This window comes from Chlamydotis macqueenii, chromosome 15, assembly GCF_036417535.1.
Source record: "Chlamydotis macqueenii isolate bChlMac1 chromosome 15, bChlMac1.mat, whole genome shotgun sequence".
Classification (NCBI taxonomy): domain Eukaryota; kingdom Metazoa; phylum Chordata; class Aves; order Otidiformes; family Otididae; genus Chlamydotis; species Chlamydotis macqueenii.
The window spans coordinates 5,344,638-5,359,576 of record NC_141570.1 but is presented as its reverse complement, the minus strand read 5'-3'; the positions used below and the strand labels follow the sequence as shown (position 1 = coordinate 5,359,576).

At 44.6% G+C, this 14,939-nt stretch overlaps 1 protein-coding gene across 1 annotated transcript; it reads left to right on the top strand.

Moving 5' to 3' along the window:
* The first annotated feature begins 2,145 nt into the window (after window positions 1-2,145).
* KIF19 (kinesin family member 19) lies at window positions 2,146-14,763 on the top strand. Its single transcript, XM_086760061.1, is given in 12 exon segments — window positions 2,146-2,582; window positions 7,191-7,301; window positions 8,850-8,934; window positions 9,543-9,573; window positions 9,575-9,675; window positions 9,911-10,038; window positions 10,653-10,847; window positions 11,634-11,786; window positions 12,670-12,742; window positions 12,745-12,788; window positions 13,482-13,632; window positions 14,585-14,763. Coding segments are annotated over 12 exon segments (1,332 nt in total). The 5' UTR covers window positions 2,146-2,501.
* Window positions 14,764-14,939: the final 176 nt, after the last annotated feature.

Genomic DNA, 14,939 nt, shown 5'->3' with positions numbered 1-14,939 from the left:
GTACTCAAAGCTGGTGGAGCAACTTCTCTGTGAGTAGGAATTATTTTCTGGATATTGTGAGAGCAGCGAGGGGGATTGGCCTGCTGCTTGCCCTTTGAGGGACAGAGGAGAATGAGGATGTTCCCGTCTCCTCTCCTGGACTGGCCAGTGAAATTGCTAATGTGAGCCCTCTTGACTGGCTCTTCTAAACCCTGAGCTCCCTTCAAGAACGATGTCTGACAGATGTGGAAAGCAGAAAGTACCCTTTGGGCAGAGGGTAGCCCCACTTAGCTGGAGGCACCCAAGGGACAGTGATGTTTTTAGCACTTGCTTTTATTTGTCATTAGGTGAACTTGCTGTAATAGCAAATATACAAACCCCTCAATTAATTAACTCCCATGTTCTCTTCCCCAGGAAGACTTTTCAAAATAATTGTTCTGTAATTATGGTATTGACTTAGTGTCAATAGTTCACTCTTAAACCAACAGGTGTTTTTATTTTCCAGAAATCTATATTAGTTTCCAGTTTTCTGCATTTGTTCATTTGTAATCCATATAGACGGATATACAGATCCTTAAAATTTTGTCCACAATATTTGCCAAGCTCAACTGGACTGGAAAAAAATACATACTTTGTAGCAAAACAATGCAGAAGAACTTCTAGCACATCCAAGTTCTTCAGTAATGGCTTGAACTTTTATAGCAGGGATCCTTTTAATTATCCTTTAGTTGTGAAGAGCTGACTTCTCAACCATTTTCTAAGTTATGAACTGAGTTGAAAGGTTTTTTCCCACTGTCTCAAGGCAATGAAGTTTTAATAGGCTACTGTGTCTTATTCTTGGCCATTTTCAAAGTAGAGAAATATAATGCAAATGTTAAATTAATTGAGTTCTCTTCTGAGATGCTTCTCTAAAGTGTGGATCATCAGTGAGGAACAAAAAAAAAAAAAGCCAAAAGCAACCAAAAAAAAAAAACACCAAAACCACCTGAAAATTGTTGCTCCTGTAGGAGCTTTGGAAGCTGACAAGTTGTTGTCCTGATCTGCAGTTAAGGCCTCTTCTCACCTCTAATGCTGGCATTTCTGACATTGCTCCCTCCAATTACTGTGTCTTTTCTGTGGCGTTTCTTACTTAAATGCTTTCTGCAAAGTATGTGCTGCTGAAATTGCTTTATGGGTACGTATTTGGTGTAACCTGAAATAACGGTAGGAGTTGTAGTAGGGAGGAAGGCTCTTGTTGGATTGAATCCGTGTTGGTGTGTAGCTTCAAGTTCTCTGTGCCACTGGTTTTCAGCCTTTGGCCCTTCTAAGGGCTTCTGAAGGAAGGTCAAAACAGAAGTGGGTTTGTAGGTACTGTATAGAGATACGTATGGGTGGGGAAAAAGGCTTCCAACCGCAGTTGTACCTCACTGAATGCCTTCAAGGCTTGAGAATTTGGGGGGTTGGACATGACAGAGGGAAACAAACCTTAAGCATTAAGTAGGGTAGTATCTCTCATTGTGTTTGTTAAATTATTGTCTTAAGTATTTTTAATGATTGTTCTTTAATAGCAAGATTAACTGGAGCAAGTCATATAGTCCTGGGCTAGTCTTCACTTCTGGAGTCTTTATTTTGAATTTGTAATAAATAAACTTTCTTGTGACCTTTTAACCATCTACAGTCCTTAATGCAAACTTCATAGAGCAAGTTTTGTTCACTTGCTATACTAAGTTTTAACTTCTTAAATTCTACTATTTTTTATTCAAACTTTACTGTAACTTCTATGAGCTTTGACTCATTTACTGTTAATAAATAATGGACACAAAATGTGATCTTGTTTGGTTTTTTTGATAGGTTGTAATGAATGGACTGACACTAAAAATAATGAAGGATTGCCTTCTTGAACGTGGGAGTCATGCAGTGCCACTGAGCATGAAGTGACAATATGATGGAAGCTTGCACTTAGCTCACAGAGGTAGCGAACTGTTTCCTGATGGTCTCAACGGCTGTTGTCAGTTCTTGTGCAAGACTGGAGGGGCCAGGGTACTTCTTGCTTAGCTTTTGCTGGAGCGTGGACCCCTGTACCTGGTTGTGCTGTGTGTTTGATCCTAAGGAAAGGAGGGGAGGAGAAATCTGGCATCCTAGAGGGCAGAAAATGAAGCCTGTGGCCAGTTCACCAAGGGTGTGTGCAGCTGGATACGCACATGAAGAACTAACTTGGGTTTAAGGATGGGTCATTTTGCGCGTCACATCACCTAAGAAGCCAAAGCTGCTCCCAGTTCCTAGTATCCTGACCCCTTCCACTGTGTCCTGTGCAAGGTACAGTGGTGGCACGCTGCTTCCTGGAGCAGCAGGAGCTGCTGCAGCCCTTTCCTGTCCTGGGGCTCAGTTATTTTGCTGCTGCCTTTCCTCTTGCTGTCTCTGCAGTCATCTCCCACCCTGGGAAATGTAGGTGTTGCCTCTCTTTTCCTTCCCTGGGGTGATAGCTGCTGCCTGTGAACTATTCAATCTCCTGCCTGTGCGGCCTCCTGAAGAGCTCCAACTCGATGCGCGCCTCCTTGAGCAAATCACCCAGCCCTGAGCTGGCACCATCTCACAGCTCAGCCATGAAGGAGCAGCAGCTTATGGTGAGTCCACTTGCTTAGGGGAGAACACAGCATGGGGGAGGAATAGCTAGGTTGTACCCAACCCCAACATCCTATTGTGTTTCCCAGCTGTCTTCTGGTGTTTCTGGGCTCTGTGGCCCAGCTGGAGGTAAAAACCCAGACTGGCTCTCTATGTGCAAAGCTCTGCATGATTTAAAGCAAAAATTGGGTATAAGTAACCCACAGAGGAGAAAAATGTATAATAAGGATGGTGAGGCTGGTGGTGGTTAGTACTCCTTGGACAGTGATTTTTCAGTGTGCCCATCTCTTTGGGACCTGTTTGAGTGACAGATTCATAATAAGCAGCCAAAAGCAGCTGGGATTATAGTCCTGTCAGAGTCCTCACCATTGCTGCAGGACCTCGGCATCTCTCTGTGTTGATCAGAGTGAGAGGAAGGCTTTGAAAATGTAATCCTTTCTGAAGTTCCAACCTTCAACCCTGTGGCTCTCAGTTAAACTGAAGCATTGCTCTCACAATGTGCTGGAACAGGATGGGGGCAGACACAGAAACCTCTGCTTGGAGTGGAATCACTTAAAATAAAGTCAATAATATCTAGAATACCTTTCATTCCTCTCTAATGCAAGGAAAAGCCTTGGTACTTGGTGTGACCCATCTCCACATGCTGCTTATTTGGGTTTGTTTTCTTACCCTCAGTGGCTAGGGTTACCAAATACAGTGATTAACCAGCCTGTTCTGGAGGGTAAGGCTGTCCGAGAGAGACTTGCACTATCCCCTGCTGCTCCTGCAGGATTTGGGATTATGGTGTGCGAGATCGTATCTTCAAATGCTTTTAAGAGAGGAGTTCAGCCCATGGGAATGTGACGCTCATAAGTGTCACTCAGACATGTTTAAGGAGATGATAAAGCTAAGTTAATTGTTGCGTTCTTATGAATATTAAAAGCTATCCAAAGCCAAGGAGCTCACCTTATACTCTGAGGTATATTCACAGCGAAGACATGTTCCTTTGCTGGAACTACTCAAAAATGTCTACTACAGTGCTTGAGGCTGGGATTTGTTCATGAAACACTCGTTAAATTGATGTGTAGCTTGTTATTGTGGAAATAAATCTGGTTCCTATAGAAACTAGTTGCTTGTGATTGATGGGGCTGTAGAACAAGTCTGTTTCAATAATTGCCCACCCTCCTGATGAGGCATCATTTCTGTGCATTATGCAGTGTTTTATCAGCATCAGCTCTCCTGTCAGGAGCTGCTCAGGGGATGCTGCTGTATTTTATGAAGGGAAAAACAGCCATGGAAAGGTGAAAATTGGATTTTTTCAAATCTCTGTTACTAGCTGAGACTACAAGGACAGCTTTTAGCTGGGATTTTGAATAGACCCTCCGCGAGGCACACAGGCCTGGGGTTGTGCAACTCGCCCACTGCTGCAAAGTGTCAGGGTGAGCTGCAAAGTCAGGGCCAGAGCAGGACCCCGGCTGCAGGGGGCCCAATTAAACCCATCGCTGATCCATGACACCACACTTTCTCTGTATAGATTAATCAGGCTGCAATACATGTCCTCTATATTATTAATACTGACAAATACAGCCAGTGTGTTTTAAATCTTCAAGTCAAATTATCATCTGTGTTTCAACATGGAGTACCAGGTTTCTGACTGATTAAGTTGTGGCACAAGACACTGGCAGTTAATTGCTGCTTTATAATCGCTCCTGCGATGAATTCCAACTTCTGAGGAACCCCGCGGGACCTGCACAGATCAGGGCCAACTTACTCTGATCTGGTTGAACAGGCTCATAATGACTGTTACCTGGGATTAAATGAAATGAGTACTTAGTGAAACGCAATTCCCTTTCTTTGTCAGGGATAACTTTAATCAGTGTTTTGGGAACACCGGGGGACCCTGTAAGTGTGCTCCGCTCTATGGCTGTTGGTACCACGGTCCCAGATCTCTGAAGGTTCCCGCTGGCAGCAGCAATGACACGGCTGAGTTCATTCTGCCACCTTCTCTGTCAATCAGTAGGAGTCTTGCTGTGTTAGAGACAGAAATGGGGGAAGAGGGAGGAAGAATTTGTCAAGATAAAAGTGCAAATCATGGGAGAATTAACTGGTTTAGACTTTATAAACTTCCTTAAAGTCTCTAGGCCCTAAGCTTAAGGTTTTGAGATTGATCAGCAGAAGAGATGCAGCCAGAAGCTGTAGATATCGCTGCTCCTTGCACAGAGCTGAGCCCTGTTGTAGGTACGTCTGGGTGGCCTCAGCACACATAAGTCTCGTGTCTGCTGTGTGTGCAGGTGGCCCTTCGCATCCGTCCCATCAGCGAAGCAGAAGTGGAGGAAGGAGCTGCCCTCGTTGCCCGCAGAGTGGGCGAGCAGGTGAGCTGGGGGGGCTTTGCCCCTGCAATGGGGACTGGGGAGTCTGCTGGGTACCACGTGGACCATCACGAGATTCTGGCTGTCCTGGTTCATGTGAAAACACTTGTTTTCAAATCCTGCAAAACTCCTGGCCTTGCTGTGACACAGCAGGGATGCAGCTTCCTGTGCAAATGACACTCATTTTCTCCAGTTCTGTGTCTTTCACCTTTTGCTCCTCTTTTTAAGAGGCAGGGATTGCAGGAGGTCCCCACTTACCTTTTCTACATCTCTTTACATAATTTTATTGTGCCCTTGTTATTTACCTTCTTTTCCAATGTAAATCTTATTATTTTCTATCATGCTTCAGCTGATCTTTCTCTGAACCCTTTCTGAACACACACTAATTCTGTAATCTCTTGTCTCCGTGCAATAGTGAAATAACGGCAGTCCTCAGAAGCAGAGTGCATGAATTTCTTTCCTCTTTATGGATTATCTTACAAATGCAATTATTTTTGTTTAGCACCTTACTGGTGAAACGTCTTCCCCCCCGCCTTTTATTTTTTTTAAAGCGGCTATTAACCTCACAAGGATATCAGCTTTAGTTTTATACAGACTTGCATCATCTGCCCTGAGATATATTTTCTCTAACGGCAAGGGGAAGGAAATGTGCATTACATTAGTCTGAGTAACTTCTGTCTATGAGAATTATTTTCTCTTAATAATGCAAATAACTGTAATTATGAAAGCAAATTAATTGACTGGGCAGTTGAAGTACTTAGATTTCTTGTTGTATTTTGATTTACATCGTGTTCCTTGCTATTTTTACTCCCAGCCCAACTAATTTAGAACTGCTTCTGTCTGCTTATTAATCCTAACTCAAAATGGAGTCTATTAGTGTCTTGTTATGTTTTAATGCTTCCATGCAACAGCAGAAGATTTATGCTTTTAGAATACTGCTAGTTAGACAAGGTGTTAGCCGCAGATTGGAAGAGAAGGACTTTTCTGGCTGCATAGATACGCTGCCAGCAAAATTTGGATGTTACAAGGACTCAGCAAAAGGGGCCTGAAAGTGTTACAGAGCAAATTTCTAAAGGGAACATGCTGACCTCATTCTCCAAGCTCTGCTCTTGGCTGTCACGCTTGCATGTGCACATGATTACGTGTTAGCCCATCTTTTGCAGGCAAATGCCGCTGCTGAGGGTAAATCACAAGTTCTCTTTGGAGTTTGTTCTTGTGTTGCTTCAGGTTTCAAGACCTGAGCTGGACTAGTGAAAAGTAAAGAATTAAAAAAACATCATTCTGGTAATTGGAAACTTGCAGATCAAAACTAGAGGTACTCGTTATAGACTTGGCATTTAGCAGGAAATGCAAAAGAAAAAGAAAACGCGAAGTCTTGACGTTTCCTGAAATCCCATGGGCACTTGTCCTAGATACCTGTCTGTGCCTCATGCCTGGCACACCAGTGCAGTTTTTCTATAGGTCAAGTGGTGGTTATCTATGCTCTAATTCTTTATTTAATGATCTGTTTACCTGAGAGAGAGTCAAAGCTGCTCTGGAGCAGGAGGCACAAGGTTCTCTGTCACTTCCCTTGAGGCTTGAGCATCTCCTTACGAGCTGTTTCAGTGGAGGAGAAAGCATACCATTCTCCAGAGTAATGATACAGTATGATAATTATGTACTGAAATAGTTCCTAAGGGACTGAAAAGAAACAGAACCAGTTCTGGAACCTGCTGCAACTCCTCTCCCACCTTTGTTTTTTCCGTAATAAAAGCCAGAAATGGAATTAAGCTTCTGTCCATGAGCAATGCAGATATTTCTATCAGTTCTTCTACAGGAAAGGCTTTGGAAGATGACTTTGGGCACTTTTGCTCCTGAGGAACTTAACTATTTTTTTTTTCACAACTCCTCTGTCTGAATCTTGGCCAAAAATTGAGGTGAGAGGTCCTGTCCCCCTCCTAATTGCATGGGGGTAGGTTGGGTGTCACGTCCCTGCAAGCACTGCTGTTACCCAATGCCAGTGACTGTTTCACTGCACAATGGACCTGCAAAGCAGTTTGCAGGAGCTACTAGTTCTCCAAATTACAGAAGCTGCCACATCAGTTACAAAATAAAGCTTGTTGGCCTCTGCATTGTGCATATGAGTGTGTTTTCCACTCGAAGTTGTAGTGCACTGTTCCTTTGGCCAAGACATGTGACAGCGATAGTGCTGTAAGAAATCCTGACAGGCTGTTATTCAAACCCAGACATAATCATGGTTCTTCTGACTTTATTTTATAACAGAGAGTGGTCCTGATGGATCCAGGTGAAGATCCAGATGACATCTTGCGAGCTAACGGATCCGGAGAAAACACATTTGTATTCTACGTGGTTTTTGATCACAGAGCAACCCAGGTACCATCCTTCCCTTTTTTTTTTAACCAAAAGGCTTAACATTTGAATTGTTTGCCCTGCTTCAATGAATCATTTTGGTGGGTGAGTAGAACTGCACATTCCAGAGGCCGCATGTTACCCAGACAAAAGGCGATGGTGCTGAAGGTGAGAGGATTTTGAGGGTTTTCCTTTTGTCAGAGAAGCAGGGTGTCCTGGTTTAATTCCAGCCAGCAACTAAGTACCACACAGCTGCTTGCTCACTCCCCGCCCCGGCTGGATGGGGAGGAGAATCAGAAAGAAAGGAAAACCTGTGGGTTGAGTTTAAGACAGTTTACTAGGCCAGCAAAGGAAGACGTAATAATACATATTTATTAATAATAATAATAATAGAATATACAAAACAGACCATGCATGATTTCTCACCACCCGATGACCGATACAGCCTGTCCCAAGCAGCGATGTGGAGCAGAACTGAGAGCAAGCTTGGAACAATCCCAAGTAGCGATCTTGGAACAGTGATTTGTTTCATGCTTTGTCCACCAGCCAACCCCAGCTTACATACTGAGCATGACGTTTATGGTATGGAATGCTTCCTTTGGCCGGTTTGGGTCAGCTGTACTGGCTATACCCCTCTCAGCTTCCTGCACCTGCACATTAGCAAAACCTCGGAAGTTGAAAAGAATTCCTTGATCTCTTAGCAACAATTAACAACATCAATGTATTATCAACGTTCTTCATATACCAAATCCTATATTAAATCTAAAACACAGCAGCTACTGGAAGAAAATTAACTCCATCCCAGCTGAAACCAGGAGATGAGGGGGCATGTGCAGTATTGCAGTATTCAGTCTGCCTCTCCCTCCTGCATCGGGACACCCCAGATACAATACACCTGAGCAGAGATGAAGAGCTTTGTCTCCTGAGGTCTCTGGTGAATTAGATCATTGTCACGTTGCTTGGTTCTGTTGCTCGCACTTCTTCCCTGTGCCTCTTTTGTTTTACAGGCTTATGAAGTGAGCTCTGGTGCCCTTACTGAGCTGTGCTTTGCAGACAGATGTGAGGTGCGGTATGAGGATTTTATCAGCACCTGCATTTTGTGATCACCATGATGTGACTGCAGCCTTGCTTCTCACAAGCAGTTCAGTTGTCTGTTTTCTATTTCATGTGAAACTTCAGTGTAGCTCCCTTGTATGCTACCTGAGACATTTTTTTAGAGGCCCAGTGGCACTTCTCAAAAGAGGAAAAGGTCAGGGAGAGAATTTACTCCCTTCTTCAGCAGACACAAAAAAAACCCCCAAAGTATTCCATGTTGAGAGTTCAAGAAAATAATCAAATTTAAGGACACTTATTTCAGTGACCTCCTGTATCTTGCCTGCCTTTAGAAAATTCAATAAACCTCTGTGCTTTTCTGCTTATTTTGGTGATTACAAATGGTTCACAGATTGTTCCAAAGCCCAGGAAATTTGTAAAACATAGTGAGAAAATCATGGGGAATGCAATTAAGTATAGATTGTTTGGACAGCTGTTATGCCTGACCATAAGTTTATGCTTTTCTGACTGAATTGGGAGGAAGTATATGTGTCCACGACCAAAAGCCTGATAGAAGGAGTCATTTCTGACTACAATGCAACCATTTTTGCATAGGGTCCAATAGGTACAGTAGTCCCTGTAGCTGTACTGCTCCAGATGAATGAAATATGTCTGTACAAACCAGAATGAACTGTAATGCCAATGAATTGCTTACTATGAGGACAAGAGTGAAGCATTAAAATATCATTCTCGTCAGGAAGTGTAGGTTTTCCTTTAATGCTAAAGTAACAGAAAAGCTGCCCGCTTTGAGAAGTCACTTAATTGGAGTGGAATTCAGTGGAGACAAATCTTCACATTAAAAAGGAGGAGGAGATGAGGGCATCTGTCCAATGCTGGAGACTGATCCCAGGAGAATAGCTATGGCTGTAAAAATCACCTGTAGACTACAGGCTATATGAAAATGTTTCTACCTTAGTTCTGAACACCTAGGTGGGCAGTTAACCTACCTATCTGCCCATCTGTAAGTCCTTTTCCTACCCAATTTGGGTGGCATGTGCCATGTCTTTCCTGCAGCAGTGTCATTGTGGGTTGAGAAACAGGAGTAACTGCAGGAAGTCTGGGGCTGAAGGACAGAAATCAGAAGGAAACAAGGCTTTTTTTTTTTTTTTTTTTTGTGGAAACTTGCTCACATGGAAGTTGGTCTTTTCTCTTTTTTTTTTGTGTCTTTAACAGGAGCAGGGAAAACCTACACGATGCTAGGGACACTGTGAACCAGGGATTTATATCCGCGCTCTTGATGACCTCTTTAAGGACCTTGAAGCTACCACCAAGGGCACGGATTACTCAGTCTCCATGTCCTACCTGGAGTTGAAGTGTTTGTGTTGCCTTGGATCCAGGCTCTGTGGGAGTTCAGCAAGCCCCTGGGAGCACGCGTGATGGGAAGTGGGCTGTCCAAGTCTGTTCATCACACAGTGCTTCCATTGGGTTGTACAGCTCAAATCTTCCCTTCCATCCCAAAGAAATACAGGATCAGCTCAGCCCTCTTCACAGATCTAAGGACCCAATGCTAGTCTCACACCAACTTCTCGTTTCTTACCCTCAGATCTATAACGAAGTGATCCGTGACCTCCTGAACTCATCCTCAGGGTTCTTAGACCTAAGAGAGGACCCCAGGGGCAGCATCCAGATAACAGGAATTACAGACGTCTCCATTACAAATGCTCAGGAGGTACCTTGGGCAATGGCCCACTGTGCGGGGAAAGGGAGGGTGTTTGTGCTTTCATGCATCAGTGATTTAAAATTTCTTGACGCTTTCCTGTTGCCTGTGCCTCACTCAGTAGCAAGGACCTTGTGTAGTAGGACCTTGGTGGAACTGGATTGGTGTGATGAATTGTATGGAAAGGACTGATCCTGGAGCCACGTGAGTGGACAGAAACCAGGCTAAAATCTCCAGCCAACCTCCTGCTTCCCCAGGGTGTAAGCTGCTTTCCTGGAAGGACAAGAGTGCTTTGATTTGTGTACGCATGTGTCAACAAACCGTTTGGAGAGGGAGAAGAAATAATGAAACCCGCCTTGAGCTACACTGGTGTGCACTTCTACATGTGCCTTGGACATGAGATAAAAAAGCCTTCCAGGAAACCAGCCCCAAACCCAACAAACTCGCACTTGCAAGGTCACAAGCCAAAGGGAGAGATCTGGGAAAAATCAACAGCAAAACCCCCGCTAGCTTGAGTAGCGCCACAGTTTGTCTGTGCCCTAGGTGAGGGGGTCAGTCTGGGGGGAATGATGTGCTATGGCTCAGGCAGAGCTGTACATCTCTGCCTGCTTTTCTGCATCGTTTAGATCATGCAGCTGTTAATGGAAGGAAACAAGCAACGCACCCAGGAACCCACTGCTGCCGACAAGACGTCCTCCCGCTCGCATGCGGTGCTGCAGGTGATGGTGACGCAGAAAAGCCGAAGGCAGGCCATCTGCAAGGAAATGAGAATTGGAAAGCTTTTCATGGTTGACTTGGCGGGGTCAGAGAGAGCAGCCCAGGTACAGGTGGAGCTCGGCAGCTTTTGTTGAGACCAGGCTGGATTCCCTGGCCTGCCATGCATGGTCTGCATGCCTGTCCTCATCCCTGGGGAAACCAGCACTGTGTGTTTCTCTGTTGCTTTAGAGCAGTAGTTTGTACCTGAGGCAGCCTAAAAATAGACAAAGTTTGATAATATTGGTAATATCTTTTATTAGACCAACAAATACCTTTGGAAAAATATAAACCCGCTTTTGGCTGCAGCCTTTTCTCAGGTCTGAAAAAACAGCAGCAAATTTCACATCTAAAGAGAAGCTGAGGTCTGTTAGGCAGGGATCAGCTGGGCTGTTGGAGACAAAGCCGGTACCAGTGGAATAGAGGGATGCTGGTGGGTGGAGAATAAGGCAGCTGGCTCCTATGGCAAGGAGGAAATGCTGGAACTCAGGGAGGTGATTTGAGGGAGAGAGATTTTTACATACCTGGTATTTCTACTGAGACCAGGAATTCTGGAGTGATGTAGTTATGCATCTTAATTTCTGAAATCATGTTTAGAAGATAACTTAATAGTTATCTCTTAAGAACCAAGAGGTGAGGGCTGGGTCATCTTTTCCAAGAAATGTACTCCTGCCAGCACCTCTCTGCTTCAGAATGGGGTTTAACCCTGCACTTTCCGGTTGATTTTGGAGGAGGCATTGCTTTGACATCCAAACCTTGACCCCAGTGATGCTGCACATCTTCCCCAGGCGCAGACCGTTCTGAAGTGTGTGCTTTGTCTGTCTGTCCCTCCTCCCTCCATACCCTCCCAAAAGACTCAGAACCAGGGCAAGAGGATAAAGGAAGGAGCCCACATCAACTGCTCGCTGCTGGCTTTGGGCAACTGCATCAACACTTTGAGTGAGAAGTGGGGGAGCCAGGCAGAGTTTGTCAATTTTCGAGACAGCAAACTCGCACGCTTGCGGAAGGTACGGCACACTGTGGGTCAGCAAGGAGCTTGGTTTGTCTGTTACTGATTAATATCTCTGTGTATTGTTTTGTCCTGCTTGGAACGCGCTTCCAGGATCTTGCATGAGCTTTGCAACTCAATCAAGGCTTGACTTGGACAGTGCTGGCTCTATAATAAACATCTTGTCAGCTGTGCTGTAAAGGAAGAGCCTCCTATAGGGTTAAGAAAATCCTATAGATTAGGGTCATATGTCTCTAAGCTTGCAGGTGATAAGTGATTTCTTTTTTTTTTTTTTTTTTTTTTCTCCAACGAACTTGCTACCTTTTGAATGTTTCATTCCATCTATATGATTTGGTTAAAATTGGGCAACAAACTTGGATTTTGCTGAGGAAGGAGGAAGAGAGACTGAGTGACTAGGTGCTGTCATAAGTCACTGCTCTCTTAGGAAATCAGAAAGGTCGCAATCAGGTTCTTTGCTACACTAGTTATTTTATGGATCCTTTACAACCTCATTTATGAACCTCACCTCAAGCCTTAGTGCTGAGCTATTGCTGCTGCTGCATGACAGATGTGTTTTCTAGAGGATGGCAGGGCGGAGAAGGGGTGGAGAAAAGGGCAGGCTTCTGTTGTGAGCAGCACTGAGAAGCTGCCAGTGTATTTGTGGAAATTACGATTTTTCCTGCAAAAATTCTTCCTTATCGAAAGTTAATTACTTATTGATTTTGCTGTTGATGGAGAGAGGGCCTAATGAATAGTCTTTTACCGGCACTTCCTTCACTCCTAATTGGGATTCTCCACCAGAATCTCAATGAACCGCAGGGGTACCCAGCCACGGCAGTTACCACGGAGCAGCAAGCCCCTGTCGTGTCCACACAAACCACCCCAACATTGCATCCCTCTAGGACTCGTTAGGAGGCAACAGCAGGACTGTTACGATCGCACATATCAGCCCAGCCAGTACCTCCTTGGAAGAATCTTGAATGACCTTTTTGCCTATCGAGCAAAAAATATCAAGACGCAGGTAAATGAGCAAACAACTCACAAGGGAGCAGGGGTTAGAGATTAAAAGCTTGCAAAGTGGAAATAGAAGATGTAGTGGATGAAAGGAAAACAAACTTCAGGAGGGGGCAGTGCAGGATGGCATAGAAGTTCAGTGTGAGTGATAGAAGAGAAGAAAAGCAGATGAAGGGAACAGTGGAAAGCAAATTTTGTGCATTGTGGATGAGAAGAGGAATATGAGGGTCAAAACAAGAGGGTCAAAAAAAAAAAAATAGGACAATAATGGAAAGGCAGAGGATGATGTGCCTGGTAGGGATCTGAGTGTAGAACATAAAGAATGATGGGTGGAAGATGGCTATTGGGAGGATAACATATGGGGAATGTCCAAGAGGAACTGAGAGGCTGTAGAAAGGAAGAATAAAATGGAGAGGCTTGTGGGGTGAAGGAAGATGAACAATGATCTACAACAGGGTTTTCACTCTGTGGATCTCTGTGTTTTCCCTGTGGGTACAAGGTCCTGGGCTTTTATCTGTTACCTTTTGGGAATTTCCCAGAATTAGGGAAAGCCACTAATCTACAGTCTCCCCACTCAGGACGGCAAATTCTTCCCTACCACAGGATTCAGGGCCACTCCAACCAAAAGTGTAGCGTTGTTTGTAGCTGTTATACTAATAGCGAACCGTGGGACAAATGCTCACGTAGTCTGGTTCACCAGGTAAAACGTAACCTGTGGAACGCCTCCTACCACACTGATCGATACACCAGCATCATTGCGGACCTCCGCAGGGAGATTGAGTGTCTGAAGGAGAGGGTCAACAGCCAGGAGGAGAAAAGTACAGCCAGCACTGACCTCAGGGATCTGCAAGGTAGAGCCTGGAGCAAGAACTGTTCCGGGGTATTTGAAGGGAAGGGAGCTGGGAGAGGAGCTGCGTGGATGTGTTGTGGTAGCACTTGGTGGGCCTCCATGCAGATGTAGTGGGGGGAAGCTGGTTCAGCAATGCTTGTAGAGAAGCAGAGCTGAGAGCGCAGTCTGATGGGCAGAGGAGGCAGGCAGGGGAAATTAAGTTGTTTTTCTGCGAGAGTCTGTCTCTGATGTGCTGTGTGATGCTGGACAATGCCTTCTCAGCATCTTCCCCAACATTAAAATGTGTTAAATTTCAAAAACCTGCCCTTGAAAAGAGCTTTGACATCAAGTGGTGGCATTTGCTGTGGGAAGTCCTGACTCTTGCAGAGAGGTGACCGAGTTTGTAGCCTGCGTCATTGCGGGCTCTGAAGCTGTGTCGGGACACGGAGCTCTGTTGTACGGTTCGTTGCATTTAATTAAAAAAAAAATAGGGAGGAGGGGCAGAGTGAAGCTTTTAAAACATTGATTGTTCTGCCCTGGGGATTGTTCCTTTTGTCAGTGAATCTGGCAAGGAATGAAATAAAAATAGTCAAGTTCTCTGACAGACAAGGCACGAGGTATAATAGGTCTCTGCTACCAATGCTCAAGGTCGTTTCTAGATAACAAGCACAGAAAACTGATACCTTTTTGACAAGTGGAAAGGGAGAAGAGATATCTCTTCAATGCAGTATCCTCTTAATACTCACAAAAGCAGTAGCAATGAGACCTATTTATTGCTAATAATACAATCATAAATTTATGTAAGATTTCTTAAGCACATGATTAACTTCAAGAGACTGCAGAATGAAGGAGAGTCCTATAAACAAACGCTTTCTAACATGTGGACTGAATGGCTTAGTCCCAGAATGGTTTTGTGCAGACTCTGCAGAAGTTTACCTGGCCTAACATCAGGTCAGAAATGTCGTCTTCCGCAGCAGAGAGGCACCAAGGCTCTGAGGCACACAGCGGCCAAGTAATGAACACCTTGCGGGCACAGCTGATGGAGGCTTTCAGGGAGCAAACGGAGATACGTCGCAGCCTGATGGAGCTGGAAAACACCAACACTGAGCTGCACATTGATACCTGCAGGCACCTCCTGACAATCACAGAGTGAGTAGCTCCTTAGCTTTCAGCACAATTTATACATAGACCTCCAAACTCACCATGGCAAGTGCCAATATCCCGTGGTTGCCCCAACAAAAATGACAAAAGGATGTGATCAGGTGTAGGTTTGAGATTTACCTATGTGATGAAGAAAATCTTGGGTGGTGGTCTGCAAAGGTACCCAGG